This window comes from Ipomoea nil, unplaced genomic scaffold (assembly GCF_001879475.1).
Source record: "Ipomoea nil cultivar Tokyo-kokei standard unplaced genomic scaffold, Asagao_1.1 scaffold2283, whole genome shotgun sequence".
Lineage (NCBI taxonomy): Eukaryota > Viridiplantae > Streptophyta > Magnoliopsida > Solanales > Convolvulaceae > Ipomoea > Ipomoea nil.
Window position 1 is genome coordinate 255182 of NW_017618711.1, and position 20127 is coordinate 275308.

General features: G+C 32.8%; 2 protein-coding genes and 1 long non-coding RNA gene across 3 annotated transcripts; 2 read left to right on the forward strand and 1 right to left on the reverse strand.

Annotated features, from left to right (window-relative positions):
- Positions 1-10418: 10418 nt before the first annotated feature.
- On the forward strand, positions 10419-11646 carry LOC109151241 (GATA transcription factor 19-like). The gene is made up of 2 exons (XM_019299164.1): positions 10419-10914; positions 11007-11646. The coding sequence occupies exons 1-2, from the start codon at positions 10504-10506 to the stop codon at positions 11259-11261; spliced, it is 666 nt and encodes a 221-aa protein (XP_019154709.1). The 5' UTR covers positions 10419-10503; the 3' UTR covers positions 11262-11646.
- Positions 11647-16219: 4573 nt separating this feature from the next.
- On the forward strand, positions 16220-18589 carry LOC109151082 (epoxide hydrolase 4-like). Its single transcript, XM_019298995.1, has 4 exons — positions 16220-16999; positions 17364-17453; positions 17992-18059; positions 18307-18589. The coding sequence occupies exons 1-4, from the start codon at positions 16313-16315 to the stop codon at positions 18440-18442; spliced, it is 981 nt and encodes a 326-aa protein (XP_019154540.1). The 5' UTR covers positions 16220-16312; the 3' UTR covers positions 18443-18589.
- On the reverse strand, positions 18307-19587 carry LOC109151083. The gene is made up of 3 exons (XR_002049254.1): positions 19421-19587; positions 18591-18808; positions 18307-18415 (listed from the first exon to the last, which is right to left on the reverse strand). It is a non-coding gene; the product is annotated as an uncharacterized LOC109151083 (long non-coding RNA).
- Between the last annotated feature and the right edge of the window lie 540 nt (positions 19588-20127).

The window sequence follows — 20127 nt, forward strand, 5'->3', positions numbered from 1 at the left end:
TTGATGTTACACCCTGATCAATATCTCTTTCTAATCTATAGGGAGAAATTTCATAATTTATAGGGATCTAATTCGATGTATATTTTCATTGGTTAAATAATACATTTTTTTTTCTGATTTAAATTCAATAATAAAATTACGTTTACTATTAGGTTTGATTTATGATTTTTAGAGTGATATACAAAGAAAGACAATTATACAATAATGTTTTATAATGTATGTATTTATTTAAATTTTTGAGTTACGATTATTGAAATAAATAATACTTAATATTTAGATTCAATACACACACATATATAGAGATTGTTAATTGAAATCTAAATAACTCTATTAAACACTTTTTTTCTAAATTTATTACTATAAAAAAATTATATGTTTTGAATTTTACAAATTACTTTTTCTATTTCAATTCTTATTATTTTAAAGGGAAAATGGCACTTTTCCCCCCTAAGTTATATATTTATAGCACTTTTTCCCCCTCAATTATTTATGTAAGCACATTAGCCCCCTCAATTATTTTAAAAGTGGTGGTTTTTCCTCTTAATATATTAAATTGACATTTCTACCCTTAAAGTAAACATTTTATTTATTTTACTTGTCCAACAAATTATTGCGTATATGTAGCGATTACCACGGTTCGGTTCGAACTGAACCAGACACTATAGCAATCGAATTAAAAATTTTCGGTTATGATTCAGATCTAGAACTCAATATTTGGATTTCAATTTATTAAATTTAAGAATTAAAAAAAAACTGGATCATGAACAATGAACTGGCGGTTCCGGATCCGATTCGCGATTTTAAACCGTCTTTATTTTAAAATTTTATTTTTTATTTTAAAATAGTCTAAATTCAACAATAAATGTATTTTATTTTTCAAGTTCGGAACATGAACCGGCCATTCCGGTTCGCGATTTTAATAAACTCTAAATATCGCGTTTTGATTATAAATTGTAATTGAATATTTTGGTTTGGTTGCTATAGTATCTGTTTGGTTTGAACCAAATTATAGTAATAATTTGTTGGAGAAGAAAAATAAATGAATTATTTATTTTAAATATTTATTTTAAGGGTAAATATGTCCATTTAACATTTCGGGGGGAAAAAAAAAGCCACTTAAATAATTCAGGGGGGAAAAAGTACTATAAGTATATAACTCAGGGGGAAAAAGTGTCATTTTTCCTATTTTTTAAATATATTTCAATATAATTATCATTTAAATGTTAATTAGAAAAAATAGGCGCTCACTTCATGCAACACATGTATTGTTGCTAGTATATGTCATGAATTATGTGTGAATGATTATTGGTGTAGGAAATGATATAAATCCTGCAAATCAAGTCATTAAATAAACTAAATTTATACTCTTTTGACAATTTTGTTCTTTTTTTTTTTATTATTATATATAAATTCTAAAGATCACATTTTATTATGTGAAAGTGTATATATGCACATTAACATAACTTGTACATTATGTATTTTTATTTGGGAAACCCTTTTCACACCATATAGTCATAATAAATAAATCTATATAATAAATTTAAAAACATTGAAGGAAAATCATAATAAATAAATAAATGCACAATTACAATGAAGGGAAAGAATCTCAAAAAATATGTAGGTATCTTACATACTAAGAAACAAAAAACACATGCTTAAATCTAGCTAGGCATGAACACAAAATATGTGTAGCCTCGAAATTGCGCCACGAGTCTATGCACAAACATCAACGCCTGAAACCTCCGCCATTGCCCGCTTGTCGTTGTCCATGTTGGCACCTTCACGACCATGCAGATGGCCGCACCATGTTGTGCGTGGGGCGCCTAACCGGCTGTGCCTTGGCGCACCACCTCTTCCCCCGTTTGGTCTCACCTCCCTAACCCGGACTTAGCCATTCCATGGTTTTCTACTCCCTTTAAGGCCAAACACTTATTCTTTCACCTTATATACGTACTCGGGCTTAATTTCATACCATTATTGGATTACCCATTGAGAAACTATGACCACTAGGCCCTGGCTGCTAGCTCCATCAAATACTATAATGTATCTTCATAACATAACATACAACATATTAATGTAAAAAAGAGTATGTAGGAAAACTGTACTCTTTGACAGGTTATTATATATTTCAATGTTGCAAAATACGTTAGGCGCCCCCTAAAAATTGTAAAATTCACTAATAAAATATAAGGTTCCTCTACTTTTTTCTTACAAATTATTTATGAAAGTGGTTGTAAAATCGTTCAAAATATTGTTGAAACCATCTAAATACATAAAAAAAAAAAAATTAAAATTAAGAGCAAAAGAAGCATTTTTTGAAGAAATTAGAGGGCCAAACCACCCTCGGTTGTTTGCAGTGTATATATTTATATTTAGGGACGGAGCCAGAGGGAGGGCAGAGGGGTCAGCTGCCCCCCCTCACCCCACCCCCACCCCCACCCCATATATAATATGTATATGTATATATGTATATATAGTATATGTTTTAGTATTAGTACAAAAAAACTAGTAAATGTCAACAAGTAAGAGTTAGATTAGTTGGTAGAGCATATCTATGCTAATAAGAAAGGTTTTGGGTTCGAAACCTTGCATTAGCATATTTTGTCCTTCCCCTATGGCTTTAACACATTTACTTTTTTAATATTTAACACACACACACACACACACACACACACACACACACACACACACACACACACACACACACACACACACACACACATATATATATATATATATATATATATATATATATATATATATATATATATATATATATATAAAACATTCTTTTATATTAATAGTGATATGTATAATTTATAATGTGTTTTCTATTCAAATTATTTTAATAAATTACAATTATATTTCTTAAGTAATGGTTATAAAAAAAAATTCTTAGGTAATTTATTTATCTTTTTTAAATTATATCTTTTGTTTTAATGTTTCGCTTTTACTGAAAAAAATTTCTGAATCCGTCCTACTTCGCCCCTCTCAATCGAATTTCTGGCTCCGTCCTGTTTATATTGATATTGATGATATACATGTATGTATGTATGTGTATAGGGTACATAAAAGCAAATGAGTTATTATTATATAAATAAAATAAAAAGTTAAGTAATATAAAATGAATTGATGTGGAGAGAATTATGAGGATTCGATCAGAAAAAAGGGGAGGAATTTGAGGTTTCCTTTGGGCACAAGGCTACAAGCCCTTTGAGGGGACAATTAGAGGTTACAGTTTATTCTTTAGAGGTAACTTGATGTTGACCAGATCTTCACTTTCCTTTCCATCATACAACTTCACTTCACTTCTCATCTTCTTTAGCTTCTCTCTCTCTCTCTCTCATTAAACATAATTTGAATTTATTTTTTTTATGTTTTATCTTATATATTTATATATAAGTAGGTCAATTAAATACAACATCTTTTCTTTTTTTTTTTTTTCCTTTACGAATAAGTAGATCAACCACACCAATCCATAGATAACCTAGTCCCCACTGGCAAGCAAGACAAAAGCTAGAGAGAGAGAGAGATTCATTCCAGTTGTATCTCGTTACTTTTGAGGAATGTTTGTGTCTTTTTTTACTAGAAGTTCTCGAACACTGTTTTGTTCTCTTCGTAGTCGTCCAATTCATTTTTTATTATTATATAAAAATATAATCCAAATTCTTTTTTTACGATCATCATATCACCTTAGCTTCAAATCTCTCTCTGTCCAATTAACACATTTGCATGCATGCACGCAATAGCTTCGAAATTATTAATATTAATAATTTGGGCGGCTCGTGGATTTATGTCTAATGATTAATCCTTTTGGGTGGCTTGGCTAGGATTAATGTATATATTTGTTTGTTAAGTTAATCAAGGTTGATATATGCAATATTTGGAGAATTGGTCCACCAACTTGGTCGTCTTGGGTCCCACCAAATCCAACCAACCACGTAACATCATCATTCTTACTTACAATCTATATATTGTGTACCTCATAGTATAATTTGATTGTTGGTATGAGGAGACATAGGTATTATAAAAACATACCACAAATAATATAAAATTAAAGGTAATGATATTAATGCAAGTAATATAGAATCAATGCATTTAAGGTAATGATCAATAAGATAAGATCAGAGCGGTAGTAATAAAATCAGAATATCATCGGAGTTGCGTGAGGCCGGCGGAGAAGGAGTAGCAGGTTGTTCGTCACCGGAAATTGGGAAAAGATCACCAGAGAAGAAAGAAAATGAGTAAAATGACTAAAATATCCTTATTATTTAATTTATTAAATGTTTTGGGTGAGATTTGACCGGCAATTTGATTGGCGTGACCAAAATTGATAGAAATTGAATAGTCAAAGTACTAAATTAACATTTTTAAAAGTCAAATGTTGCAATTAACACAACTCCAATAATCAGTGGACCAAAATTGAAATTTTATCTTTCTTAATATCAGTGATGTTTTTCGTTTAAAAAATAAAATTTGACTCAAAAAACTTTATAATTAAATATTAAGTATAGTAATCAGTAAAAATTATGAAATATATATGTGATTGAGATATATATAAAATGAGTTAATTCTATTTTTTTTATCATAGATTTATAGGTGAGAGTCCACTTTTAGTCTCTTTTTATCAAAAATCTCATTTTGGTCCTAGTATTATTGTGACATGACCAATTTTAATTTGGTCTTTCATCAACAAAATCGTTGAAATGTCGTTAAATACAAGGATATTTTGATCTTTTTAATACAAAGTGCGTTGACCTGTTATATTTTTTATATTCATTTTAAAAAAAAATAATTGAAAACTGAAATACCTTTATATTTAAGAGTATTTAAGTTATTTTGTTGATAAATGATCAAAATTGATCATATCACAATAATATTAAGAAAAAAATGGAATTAACTCTATATAAAATATAGTGGTTGGGCATATATTGGAGAGAGTGTGGTGGTCGCCCCGTTTGTCCCAACAAAGGTAAGGGAGATGCCAATCTCTAGACTAGAATTGAACACCTTCTCTCTGATTCTTTTACCTGTTTGAATCTGATAATCGAATCCACCCACATATTCCACTGCTCTTAATTATTTACTGTTTATGTGTGTTTTCCCCTTTTTAATGTTTTGTATATTCCAAACTTGAGGTTTGGACCACCATGATGATGAGTACTAATGGGGTTACTTTTTCTACATTGAATAAAACATTATTATTATTATTATTATTATTATTATTATTATTATTATTATTATTATTATTATTATTATTATTATTATTATTATCTAATTAAATTAATTTCATTTTTATCATCCTATTATATAGTGATATTTATATTTTGATCTAAACTATTTTTAAATTTAATTTTTATCTCTCAATTGGTGTAATTTAAAACATTTGAAATATTCTGATATAAAAAATGTGAAGTGTGTCGAGAAATTAAATGTGGTATTATATCTTGTTTTACCCTCAAACATTGAACATGCAGGTTTAGCTACTAGAGTGGCAACCAGCTAGTTCACCTTATGTGTTGTGTAAGTAGAAGCAATAAATAAGGGTTGAGTAGTGACATGTAGCGACTTGTGGTGACAACAAGTGGATGGACAAAGTTCATCGTAGCATGAAAATTACTCTTTTTTTTTTTTTTGAAAAAGACACTATAAAAGGGTGCTCTTATCGCCATTATATAACATTATCAGTATCCTTATCCAGGCCCATAGTCCAATGCATCTTACTCAAGTCTTCCTACCACAACACTCGTGTTCAAATCTTACGGGAAGCATGTCTCGAGAACTAGAATTAAGACCTACTCTATTTTGGGGTTGGACCCTTGTTGAGCTGATGACTTATTATTATTATTTAATCATTTATTTATGTGTAGTCCAGTTCTAAATATTATTTGGACTAATATTATAATTATTTTTTTCTCATTCTATTTATATTTCTACCCAATTTATTAGGGATTCAGTCCCATAAAATCATCAAATAATTACTAAGATTTTAATACCTATCGTCCCAAAATGACTAAAATTAAATACTCTTTATGTAGTGGAACTAATTAAAATACTTTCTCTAGATTCTAAGGTTACTATCAATGTAGATAAACTCCCTAACTTCATGTAAAAGGTACGTCAAATGTTGTCAATACAACAAAGCATTCGTCAAGTACTTTGTTGGTGATTATATATATATATATATATATATATATATATATATATATATATATATATATATATATATATATATATATATATATATATATATATATATATGGATCAATTCACATGCGAAGACTCTGATCTCCCAAGTGCAAGATGGGGTAAAACCTGAGCCGTTGATATAATCCAGATCAACGACTCAAATCAAGAAAATTTATTTTTATAAAACGCACTTCTGCCAACATGCATACAAATAATTAACTATCTCAAACGGATGCACCTTAAGATATAAACTATGCACCTTAGTTTATAAAATCACGCACATTAAGGTATAAAACAACACACCTTAAGTTTAAAATGATACACCTTAAAATAGAAAAGTGACGCACCTTAAGTTTAAAATATACGCACCTTAAGTTTAAAATATACGCACCTTAAGAAGGAGAACGACGCACTTAAAGCTTTAATTTAGACTGACGCACCTTAAGTTTCAACAAAAAAAACGCACCTTAAGTTCTCAACTGAAGAACTAATGCACCTTAAGCATAGAAACCACGCACCTTAAGTTTTACCAATAAGTAAAAAAAAAAAAAAAATTGCCACCGCATTTTTTTAAGTTTTATTTCATCTGAACTATTGATTTTGATTTTGATTAGATCAAGGGTTGAGATTAAACCTCATCTTTCACGTGCAACCTATTGAGATGTCCATCATAGAATTTTCTTGCGGTATTTGAATGCACAACCAGAGAGTTATCGATGCACGACATTCGATATCGAATGTACAATATTCTGTATAAGAATGCACAATTTCTAATAAGATTGATTTATCCATAACTGTATATTTTTTAATATTTTAAAGAAATTTGTTTCCTTAATCCGTGTGATTTCTTCCTTTTAATCTCAATCGTGCATCATTATAATTTAACAATCTAAATTAGTTCCTACGTTCTTATCTAAGGATGGGTCCTCATTGAATTGGACGATATATATATATATATATATATATATATATATATATATATATATATATATATATATACAAACACACACACATATATATCACGTAAATGAAAACGTGATCAAATTGGGGTGTCCATGTATCTATGATTTCCCTTGTTATTTTTTAAATGTAAATAAAATATAATAATAGTAATGGGTTGTGGATGGTATATAGGAATAACTTTTGGTGCCTTTTTTCTATTCCAAGTTTCCATCTGAGTCAAAGATTGTTCTCTGAGGCCGCAAGGAAAACAGCTTGCTTTGATGATTGCATGTTACCCATTTTGATGATTACATGCATTCTTCTCTTTATTTCATTTTATTTTATTTTATTTTTGTTTTGTCTTCCCTTTCTTATCCACTAATCTATCAAATTCTCACGACTTTTTTTTTTTTTTTTTTTTTTTTTTTTTGGTTGAAAAACACCACTTCTAATTTAATCACATTAATTTGTAAGTTTTAGTTTAACGATTATCAATTTAATCTTCATTATTATTATTATTATTTTATATATAATTCAAAAATCGCCTGATATAGTGATGAGTGATAGTAGATTATGGACATTTCTTTGCTGGGATTGGTGAAGCGGTCTAAACATTGTAAAAACTAATATATTATCAATATTGTTATATTTCACTCTAAAAATCATATTTTTAATAATAAATCTTGATATGACACAATTATGCATATTCTATTTTAAATTTAATTAATACATATACTTTTATACCATTTAATTAATTTGGAATGATATTAATTTATTCACGATTAGCTAACAAATTAAAATGTTTTTATTTTTAGTCTCATAAGTGATCAATTGCTACATTTGTACGTAAAAGTTTAATAGTAAATCTATACGGGTGAATATTTAAAAAAGAAAATGACATTTTGTGTTCCAAATATGATCATGGAGTAAATTTAGTTCATCAACTATTTGCATTGTACATTTAACTTTTCTTTTTTGAATTAATGAATTTGGTCCTATAGGGTTACATTAAAATCCTAACATCAATCAGGCAGATCAAGAGGGGACAATGGGGACAGTAGCCCCCTCACCCCATATATATATATGAAAAGTATATATATAAATTATTAGATATTTAGATAGCTTAGTTGGTTCTTCCTTAAAATTTGATATCATATATTATACGATCAAGTCCCATAATTTGAACTTTGCTCTTACGCAAAAAAATTTCTGAATCTACTATTGCCATCAATGACTAAATTAAGAATTTACAGGGCATTTGGTTGGGAGAGAGAATTTGAATGAAAAAAATTGTAATTCGGTGAGACAAGAATAAGGTGAGCATAAAGTAAATATTCAAAACCAAGAACCTTGTGATCCAATGGTATCTAGTTTGTTTTCTTAAGTGGGAGGTGATAGGTTCAAGTCTCGGTGGAGATGACTAAAATATCATTTTGTAATTATATTTCAATTTATGTTTACCAAACACCTTGGTAGGACTATATAGTGTAGAATTATTTGTTATGGAATTTGTTTTATTATTAAATTAAACAAGATATGGTGTTGAAATGATCGAATATTAGGGTGGTGACATAAAATAGGCTACGAATTGCAAGGTTTGAGACCCTACCGGATGCCTCGTGATCGGAGACGGCAGTTCCATGGAAGACTGTTCCCGTTAGTCACGTGGTCGGAGCTCAGCTTCTTTTGACTGCCCAAAATCGCCCTATTCCTCTTCTCCTCACTCCTCTCCTAACAACAACTTTATTGTCCTCCAATACACTTATCCTCTGTGTAATCTAACTTATATTTTTTCTAAATTCCACATAATCTTCAATATTTAATTACACCTTTTGATTTTTATATTATCTCAACTAAAAGCATACATTAATGGTTATATGCTTGTTTTTTTGTATCAGGTGACGCGGAGATTAGAATTCTGATATCAAATTGAAGCATGTGTTTCATCTTAACTAAAAATTTAAGTTGATAGTTGGTTTGCATATTAATGGTTATATGCTCAACATCCATAAATTTACAAGTAGTAAATTATTAGAAATTGTTAACTTACAAATTTTTTATATTAAATTAAATAATATTTATTCTATGAGTTTAGAATTAGATTGGCAAATTATGCACTGGACCTGTGTCCACATTGAATTGTGGACACGGGCCCAAAACGACGTCGTTTTTTTAAAAAAAAAACGCGTCATTTAGTTAAAAATAAAAAATAAAAAAAATCGCGCGCGTTTTGCCGTTAACGGCGTTATTTTTTTTGGATTATGAATGTACAGTTATGCCGTTATGAATGTACAGTTACGCCGTTATGAATATACAGTTATGCAATTATGAAATTATGAACACAGAGCTCTAACATTATGAACTTACAATTATGAACATATATAGTGATAAAATTATGACCATGGAGCTTTAAAATTGTGAATACAGAGCTTCGAAGATTATGAATGTACAGTTATGGAGTTATGAATGTACAGTTATAGAGTTATGAATCTACAGTTATGGAGTTATGAATCTACAGTTATGAGATTATGAATCTACAGTATGAAATTATGAATGTACAGTTATTGATCAAATTATGAACAAAGAGCTCTAACATTATGAACTTACAATTATGAACATATAGTGATAAAATTATGAACATAGAGCTCTAAAATTGTGAACATAGAGCTTCGGAAATTATGAATGTACAATTATGGAGTTATGAATGTACAGTTATGGAGTTATGAATGTACAGTTATAGAGTTATGAACGTACAGTTATGGAGTTATGAATGTATAGTTATTAACATATAGTAATAAAATTATGAACATATACTCTTACAATGAAGCGATCTGAAATTAAAAAAAAAAAAAAAAAAAAAAAAAAAAAAAAAAAAAAAAAAAAAGAGATAACAGTGCCTAACGGCACTGTTACCCGTGTCCAGCAAGTATGCTGGACACGGGTCCAACGCATAACGATTGAATTAGATTGACCTAAACAGAAAAATTAATGTATAACATAACCAGTTTAGTTGGGATGAGTGACGGCGTATATAGAGACCACTTGTGAGTTGCCCAATGAGAGTGTTACCTGAGGTGGGGTCACTAAATTACACGAAAGTGGGCCCCCCTCTGTCCCTCTCAGCTGCTGCAAAGAATCCAAAAGGCAGAGAATAAAAAACGAAAATGATGTTCTAATTTGACGACACTCTGGCCCACCTCCAGTGCTGACTGGTCTTCCCCCTATTTTTATCACCCTATAAAACCCCTCCACGCTTCTCTCTTCATTCTCAACTCGCTTCTATTCCTTCAATTCTCGATATCCCTCTCTCACTATTACATACAATCTTCATATCCATCATTTCCCAGTTCCCAGATTATTTGTGTATTAAAAATGATGCACAGGTGCAGTAGCAGCTGTTCTTGCGGAATGTACAATCAGAGCAGCAATGACTATTCTGCCGGAGGATTCTCCATGTTCTTCTCCTCCCCGCCGGCGAATCAGAATTATAATCACTACTATTATAATGAAGAAGCTCCGGATTATGATCAAACCCTCTACTCTTCTTCTTCGTCTTCTTCTGTGGATTGTACTCTTTCTCTGGGAACACCGTCCACTCGTCTCACTTCTGCCAATGAGAGGCCGCCCTCTGAATCACGCCGCTCTTTATCTTCTTCATCCCACAAGTCCGGCCGTGGCGGCGGCGGCGGCGGCGGCGGCGCCGACCCTCTCGTCACTCGCCGCTGCGCTAACTGTGACACCACCTCTACCCCCCTCTGGAGAAATGGCCCCAGAGGCCCTAAGGTACATTATTTACCAATGTTGATAGTTCTAATAAGAATTAATGTAATGTTTTATGCTTATAATTAAATAATGGGTTTGCGTTGTTATTGCAGTCTCTGTGCAATGCGTGCGGAATCCGGTTCAAGAAGGAGGAGCGGAGAGCGAGTGCGGCGGCGGCGGCAGCGGCGGCGAACGGTGGCGGAGCCGGAGGAATGGACATGATGCATAACTCGTGGGCCCACCACACGCAAATGCCGTACAATAATTACTCTTCCCCGCCGGCCTACGGAAACGAGTACGGGTACATGGAAGACGACGACCGTGATTCCGCCTTCCTCTCCTGGCGTCTCAATGTGCACTGCTCGTAAACTGGGCCCACCAAATTCTTTGTCAGGTCGGGATGTGGGGCCTTAGAGTTAGGGTTCAACTATTGGAAAAATGAAACAAGAAAAGTGAAAAAAGAAAAAGAAAAAAAAAGAATATTTGTTGTAGGTAGGAGAAGAGAGAGAGAGAGTTGTTGAATTGTGAGAGAAATGATTTTATTGATTTTGGAGAAGGATGGGGGGAGAGGTAATTATGTTTTGGCGTGTAGTGATGGATTCTGGGGTGGAGGGGGAGGGGAGTACTTTTCCTTTCTTTTTAGGAGTTAAGTTGATGAGAGTCAAGATGAAGATGAAGAACGACTTCAAACTTTAACTTTCCACTTTGATGATGATATGATATGATATATACACTTCCCTATTTATTGCTTTAGTTTCTGCTCTATGTCTCTCCACTTCCTTATATTATTTAGCTTACCATATACTTTTCTTGGAATGTGATCTACTCATTTTGCTTTAGGTTTACTGAATATTCTCTCCACTCTTTCCATTCCCAAGAGATTCTTGCTTACACCCCACCCCCAACCCTCATTCATATACCTTAGCTTATGTACTTTAGTACTAGGCCCGGTCTAATATTGGTAGTAAATACCTTCTGACTGATTGCATGAGCAGCTCAACTAGTCATGCAGGTAAAATTTATTATAAGAAATTAAGAATTTGAAGTGAACGATTCCACTTTTAGTCACAAGTAATTAAAGACCTTATGATTGACAGTGTTATTATCATAAATACAAAACAAGTAAAATTGTTTGAGAGTTGTGTCATCTCGTTCATATTCATAGAGAAGTTAATTTTTACGTCAATTGAATAGTTTCAATAGCATTTATTAACTTCGGGGGGTCATGGACTCTATAAGGTTGCGTGGTCTCGTTTTTTGTAGTCTTCAGGGGCAAATTATACCGGATCAATGTCTACCTTGTGTTTAATCTTTTTAGACCATGGACCAAGGTCTACCTGGTCTAAAAATAAACTCCAGATTCTATATCTATAGTTGACATATTATGTGTCTGCAATTGATAGTTTCTGTATCTGTAGCTATAATATCATGTGTCAGCAATTACCAAGTTAGATTTTGTATCGAGTTAATTCCAGCAATGGTCCTCTGACTATATTGATTTTCCAAAATTAGTCCTTGACTTTTAATTTAGACATTTTAGGTCCTTTGACTTTCAATTTCTTTCCAATTGAGGTCCTTTCGTCAGAATACGGTTAATTGAATTTTAAATGAAGGGGTAAACTCATCATTTCACCTGCCTATGTATTATTCTTAGTATTTCTCCATTGTATACGCGATATATATGAAGATAATCTTAGTCAAAATCCTAAAATGTTCCTCGTCATTCCCCATTTGCTTACTACTCGTGTGTGCGTTCCTCTATTATTGAAATGTTTACAAGGTATAACCGCGAAATACGAAGGGAGAAATATGAAGAATAATACATAGGCAGGTGAAAGGACGAGTTTACTCCTTCATTTAAAGTCTAATGAACCGTATTCTAACGAAAGGACCTCAATTGGAAAGAAATTTAAAGTCAAGGGACCTAAAGTGTCCAAATTAAAAGTCGGGGACTAATTTTGGAAAATCACTATAGTCGGAGGACCATTGCTGGAATTAACTCTTTTGTATCTATAGTTGATACATTATGTACATGCAGTTGATAATTTCTGTACCTTAGCTATCATATTATGTGTCAGCAATTATCAAGTTATTCGTTTACATGTACAGACACAGTTAACGGTAAATACAAAATCTATTAACTGAAGATATAGAATCTTTATATTAGGATTTACAATGTAATATGAACCCGATGGTATACCAATTGGTGTTTGTACGTCCTTCCTGCATGGTATCCATAACAAAAAGAAAAAGGAAAAGGAAAAGAAAACAAGTAAAACTATTAACACAAGACCACAAGTAATGATGATCATCTAGACATGTACTACTGTTGAGGCAATTTTGTTGTACGGATGGTCCATAATGGGAAGTGGGCCACAAGTCCAAACAATGGCCCAAAGGAGTAGTAACCCAATACAAAACAGGGAAACCCCACATGGGTATGTTGTAGGACCAATAGTTATACCATGGACCCGGGTCCACAGAATAATTTGCCTTGTAGGACCCATAAAAATATAAATATATATGATGATATGATAGTAACCGAATTGAGGACAGTCAAAAGAGTTTGGATGATAAGCAACCACCAAAGTGAGGCATTCAACCTAACCTATATGCTAAGCATTGAAGAGTGCTAAACCAATCACAATATCACATTGCCATAACGACTAAACTACTTTACACGTACACTATTGCCACCTAAAAGGGAAAGTTAAGCATGCCTTTGTCAACACAGACCTTTATATTAACAAAAAAACGAAAATAATAATAATTAGGGGTGGAATTTTAGTTTGGGTTACCTGAATTGAATCAAATTGAACCAGTTAGGATTTGATTTATTATTAACAATTGATCGGTTACCTGTAGTAATATGTGTTCATATACGTTTTCAACCTATTAAAGCCCAACGAGTCAATACTAACTCCAGTGAGGCTCAAACACATGACTTCCCAGTTCTAATCAAAAGAGTAACTTTATGTCACTTGACCACAAGTTCTTTGGCTTATTTACAAGATTGGAACAAAGACTTTTAATTTACTCAAAAGAAGAGATCTGAAATTCATACTATGGAGTACTAGTAATGTTTAGTTTGCTAAGAAACGGATGGTATAATAATATATTTATAGAGCTTGAATGCATTGATTTGGCTAAGAAGAGAACAAATTATATTAGCAGTTGGGCCCAATTCTTGCATTCTAAGTAGTTAGTGAAACATATTCCTTAAAAACTGGTCTTATGGGGTACAAATGAGAGAGAAGATTAATTCGATTCAAACTGAATACGGATTACAGAGGGTATATCCAACTGAACCTCTAAACACTCCTAAGAGATAAGTTATTACATAGAGACTGAGTCTAACACCACACACTACTACTATAGACTATACAATATTAATTACAATAATAATAGTAACACTCACAGTACGTAGAGACAGCACATAAAGACCAAAGACATTCTCACTGATTCATATAATTACTTTTATCTTATACTCTTTTATTGTCTAGGTCTTTCCCACATAGTTTTTCTAACGAATTTTTATTACGGTCAAATAATGTCAAGAGGGGGTGCATGTTATAAATATTATATTTATTATTATGGACATTATTATAATTCAGTCTTGTAACATTTGTAACAACTATGTAATTATTTGTCATTATTGCATTCCTTAAATTCATTGTATATATATGGTTTTTTTTTGGAATGAAGATACAGAGATTAACGCTTCCAAATTTTTTCTATTCTTTATCTTTCTTTAATTTCATCATCGTTTCGCTACAATTTCCATTTTCTTGATTCATAGTGTTGGAACTAATGAGCAATATAAATTTAACACTTGTTTCTATGACTAAAAAAAATTAAAGAATAATTGATAAACATTTTCATGTACTAATTAACCACAAATAATAATAAAAAAAATATTAGTAACGACATCACTACAGGTTGACCAGAAGCCGCAGTTTCAACGGTAGGTTAGCAAATCTTAATAAAATTCAATATTATATATGGAGCAAAGATTTGTTAGTGTTAGATTCACCAAGTAATTAAACAAATCGGTATTGAAACAAGTTGTTTAGTTAACGTTGTTGAGCTAATGACCTTGTGGTCTAGTCGCATAAAGTGATTTTTTTAAATGTAAAGTAGTCATAAGTTTAATTTTTAGTAGGGTAATATTATCAACTTTTTATACTTTGATAAATTAAAAAAGTTCGTAGTTATTAACATATATGGAATACTAAATTATAACATAGTCAGTAGTACTAAAAAAAAAAAAAAGATTATCCGCACGAATTTAACTCAATATATGATTTAGTGAGCAGTATTTGGGAGAAAAAAAACGGTTAACGTTGATTTTCTCAAAGATTGCATTCCCCTTCACATGAGCCAATCAAGGGAATTGAATTGAATGACGTGAGGAGTAGGAAGTGTGGTTCATCAATACACAAACAACCTACCTTAATTAGTTTGCCTTGTTACATTCAATCAACTATTTATCAACCGTTTAATCATGTAGTTAAATATATGATTTAATTGCATACATTTTCATTGGTTTAATTGTTTTGATAAGTTTAAATTCTAAACTTAATGAGTTCTTACCGCTTATACTCTTGAAGACGAATATATGAGAAAAATTGCGAGATGTGTCTCAACTGGTCTACATTCTTCAAAATGCTTGTACATTAGCACTCATAATAATGGCAAGCATAAAGAAGTGGGTGTAAGCAATATTCCATAGTTAATTTTGTCCACCAAGTTTCCAGGACAGAATAGTAAAGCTCTCGAGATTAGGGTGCAATCCTTTTTATGTTATTTTAGAGTTGTTTGTCCAATATACTAAACCCTTGAGTACTATGTGATTTCTTTGTTAGCCAAAAATGTTCAACCCTAATCTATCCGACTATGTGGTGGATTGGTACTGGCCTACGGATCTTAACCCACTTTGACACTTCTAACTTTATTGATATGGTCACCATTTTCAACACCCATGGACATTATTGGTTGATATATAAATACAATTGAATGTTAAATATTTGAACTTGGTCGCTGGAGTTGGCTGAAATATTGATCGGAATCCTAGTGACCTGTGATAGTAGGTCACTAACAGGTTTTTGAACTTCATTGCATCAAAATACAATGATGAGTTTAATTGCTATTTTAAAAAATTTAAAGACCTAATTGACTTCTTTAAGTAAAGTTCGATAACTTATTCGACTCTTTTCCCTAATAATTATTATCATTATTAAAATAGTTAATATTATAAAAATTTTGGTTGTTGAAGGATTAATAAAAGTTACGCAAGCAAGCAAGCAATTCAGTAAGCGGCAAGTTGTGCTTATTTGTAACTGATAGTCGTCATAGCTTAGCTTCTTACTCTTTAAAACCTTCGATTCATATTTCACTCCCAATACTCACACAAACCACCATGGTCAACTTTGTGGAAGCTCAGAAGCCATTGTTGCACTTCATAATGAAACTAGCTGGTGTTATACCTCATACCGTCGAGATCCAGCCAGGAACCGTCATGAACTTCTGGGTTCCTATCGGCACCATCAAGAAGCGCAACAAATTAGCCACCACCATCCCTACCTCCAACGCCGGCGTCGTCGGCGTCACTAGCTCCGGCGCGGCCAAACCATCCAAACCCGTGGTGGTGCTCGTGCACGGCTTCGCCGGAGAAGGGATTCTGACGTGGCAGTTCCAGGTTGGGTGGCTGAAGAAGTATGCTATCTACGTGCCTGACCTCCTCTTCTTCGGCGGCTCCGTCACGGACAGCGCCGACCGGTCGCCGGCTTTTCAGGTCGAGTGTTTGGCCAAGGGGCTGAGGAAGCTCGGGGTGGAGAAGTGCACGGTGGTTGGGTTTAGCTACGGCGGCATGGTGGCGTTCAAGATGGCGGAGCTCTTCCCGGAGCTGGTGGAGGCCCTGGTAGTCTCCGGCGCAATAATGGCTACCACCGACGATATCATCACCCCCACGGTTAATAGCCTAGGATTCTCTACTTCCTCGGACTTGCTATTGCCTACCTCTGTCAAAGGTCTCAAGGCTCTTCTTAAGGTTTCTGCTTATAGAAAACTCTGGTTCCCTAATCGCCTTTTGAAGGATTTCCTTGAGGTATACCAATATACTGGATTAAAAATCATTTTCTTTTTTTATTAATTATGGCCTTATGGGTACCATGGATCAAGTCCACCTTGCAAGGTGAACCCGGATCTAAAATACACGCAAGTTATATATTGAATGTTCACAATTTGTAAAGTGTGTATTTTGGATATAAGTCCACCTTGCAAGGTTGACCCAAGCCCACAGAATAATTTGTCATAGGGAAGAATTTGAGTCTTAATGTGGCGGGTAATGATTAATTATTTTTTAATGTAGGGCCAATAAAAGTGTTTACATTAAAATTTTGAGCGAGAAAAGTTAGAAGTAGAGAATGAGAGTCCACATAGTTATTTTCTTATTTGAATTATGATGGCAGGTGATGTATGGCAACAGGAAGGAAAGGAGTGAACTGCTAGAAGGCTTGGTAGTTAGCAACAAAGATATTACTATCCCGGCTTTCCCCCAGGTAGTCAACTACCTTTTTCTATGGTTCCGATATATCAGCACTGGTGTCAATAATATTGAGTTGTTAAAACAACACACCAAAAAATAGTATATATATAATTATACTTGATATTATCGACATCTGTGCTAATTAACACTATAGGAAAAAAAAAGAAAAAAATCCGATGTCCATGTCCAAAATATCCCGCAACCCACTCACAGGGGTACTCTGGATCCTTAGAGTACATAAACACTGTCACGTTCAGTCCTAAACTTTTAATTTAATCACTCATGGTCCTTTTAACTTTCAAATTTAATCACCCATATTCCTTCAATTTTCAATTTTTTAATCAACCATGGTCTTAACTTTGACCTTACGTAAATTAAGAGAAGCACCACGACTGGTTAAATTTGAAAGTTGAAGGACTACGTGTGATTAAATTGAAAGTTTAAAACTACACGTGGTGGTATCATTATACTCGGAGGATCCCAACTGATATTAACTCATTGAACATAATTGTTGACTGATATTTTAACATGTTGGTGGTGTGTTTTAACAGAGAATACACCTTCTGTGGGGTGAGAATGATCAGATTTTCAAGTTGGAGCTAGCACAAGAAATGAAAGAGTAAGTTCCTAAGGCTATATATATGTAACACAAAATAAAGAACAAACATGGTCCAGTTAATAGATTTGTCAATGCCCAAGAACATCAGATTGAAACCAGTTTCCACTTCAATGAAGTCTCCAAATACACACAAAAAGGATCTATGAAGAACTACACATAAAACATATATGCCTATTATTCAGCAAAACAGCTGAAGAGCATGAGATTTTCTTTAAATACCAATGCCTTTAGCTTTACATGATGACAGGAAACTAGGAAGCAAGACTACGTTTCAAGGCATAAAGAAGGCGGGTCACCTGGTTCACCTAGAGCGGCCTTGCGTCTACAACAGGTTTCTCAAGCAGTTCCTTGCTTCCCTGTATGACGACAAACCCAAAAAGTGACTATAAAACAACTAGGAAGTAGTGACCATCTTCATTCATGTTCAGTTTTTATATATCCCAGGCATCTATCATATTTATCCAAAGTTTTGGATATAAAAACTTTATTTTAAGGCTGCAAAATTATAACGAATTGGATTTCTTTGCGCACCTGACATATCAAGTGGAATAGAGCATCAGCTGAAACATAACATATTCACAATTTTGCACCAAATGCTGGCAGTATGATACCCAATATATATTCAAGCAAAACTCATCATCTGAAAAATGTTTGAATTTCTTCCAGTGTCTTTCCTTTAGTTTTGGGGACCCAGAGTCTTACAATAACCACTGTGAAAGCTGACACTAAAGCATAAATGGTAAACGTTCCTGTTGAAAAGATAATATAACCATATAGTACCTCATAAAATAAAGACAGAAGCTAGCACAAGACACAGAGAGAGAAGACAGAATCTCCTTCACTCCAACTCATAAGCAAGTTAGCAGTCATTTAAAAGTCCAAGAACAATGAAAGGAAATTTATTACACCTAGCATCCATTATTTGTGATGCAGTAGTAAATAAATTACAGTTGCGGTATATAGAGGGACAGAAATTGATGTAAGCAGCAATAAAATTAAAAAAAAAATCAAGATGCAATAATTGATGCAGAAATTTATACATTCAACAAGCAGGGAGCTGCAGAGAGGGACCCAACACACCAGCATTATGCAAAAAAAATTACAGCTGAGACAAATAATACAGAGAAGGACCACAACAACAACAAAGTTATTATACAACTGGAAAAAAAAAATACTTATGGAGACCACAAGAACACAACATATCTCCATTATCAACTACAACGAGGGACCCAAGCATTCACACCCTGTTTTCAACACCCATATGAACATAACACATTGGCCACACAAATTTGTGAATAAAATATCTACAGCAAACTACAAATATTAGCAAATCAAAATTTGCAAACCAACATGATTCTTACCTCTTTGCACGGAAGTGAAGTCGTTGCAATGTTAACTACCAATAGCTTTGTAGTTCCCGTCACTGATCGATTGAATTGAGAGAGCGAGTTAGGGTTAATTCCATTGTGAGTAGCGAGAGAGCGTAAGAGAGATAAAGAGATCGACGATAGAGGAGAAGAGAATTAGGGTTTATTCGTATATGCGATTTTTTTTTTTTAAAGAAAACAATTCCACTTATTGGCGATAGATATTGTAAAATATAATCCATATTGGCGACAACGGCAAATTATTGTGTAGAGTTATGTGGACAATAACAAAAAGTACATTTTTAATATCTTAAATGTACATTATTTTTTTACTGAATGTACATTATATTATAGAATCTATAATGTACTCTTAGAACAAAAATAATGTACACCCCTTGAATACAATATATATTGTTTTTGTACTGAATATATATTATTTTACAGTAGACAAAATATGGTCCACACAATAATGACAACAACTAAACATTTACCGGCTGTGTAGGTAGCAAATGAACTTAATTGTTTTTTAGCCGATTTAGAGGGCTTACATGAAACTTTTTTACTTAGGGGTCAATTGCACTATCTGATTCACTCAGGGGTTGATTTGACCCCTTTTCAAACAGAATTGACTTCTTAGATAAAATTTGATGACTTATTTGACATTTTTCCCTAATAATTATTTTCATTATTAAAATAGTTAA

Excerpts from the sequence above, each read along its gene's own strand:
- LOC109151241 (XM_019299164.1), top strand. The coding sequence starts at position 10,504 with ATGATGCACAGGTGCAGTAGCAGCTGTTCTTGCGGAATGTACAATCAG. Across the intron at positions 10,915-11,006 it reads ATGGCCCCAGAGGCCCTAAG|TCTCTGTGCAATGCGTGCGG; the intron begins GTACATTATTTA and ends TTGTTATTGCAG.
- LOC109151082 (XM_019298995.1), top strand. The coding sequence starts at position 16,313 with ATGGTCAACTTTGTGGAAGCTCAGAAGCCATTGTTGCACTTCATAATG. Across the intron at positions 17,000-17,363 it reads TTTTGAAGGATTTCCTTGAG|GTGATGTATGGCAACAGGAA; the intron begins GTATACCAATAT and ends TTATGATGGCAG. Across the intron at positions 17,454-17,991 it reads CTATCCCGGCTTTCCCCCAG|AGAATACACCTTCTGTGGGG; the intron begins GTAGTCAACTAC and ends GTGTTTTAACAG.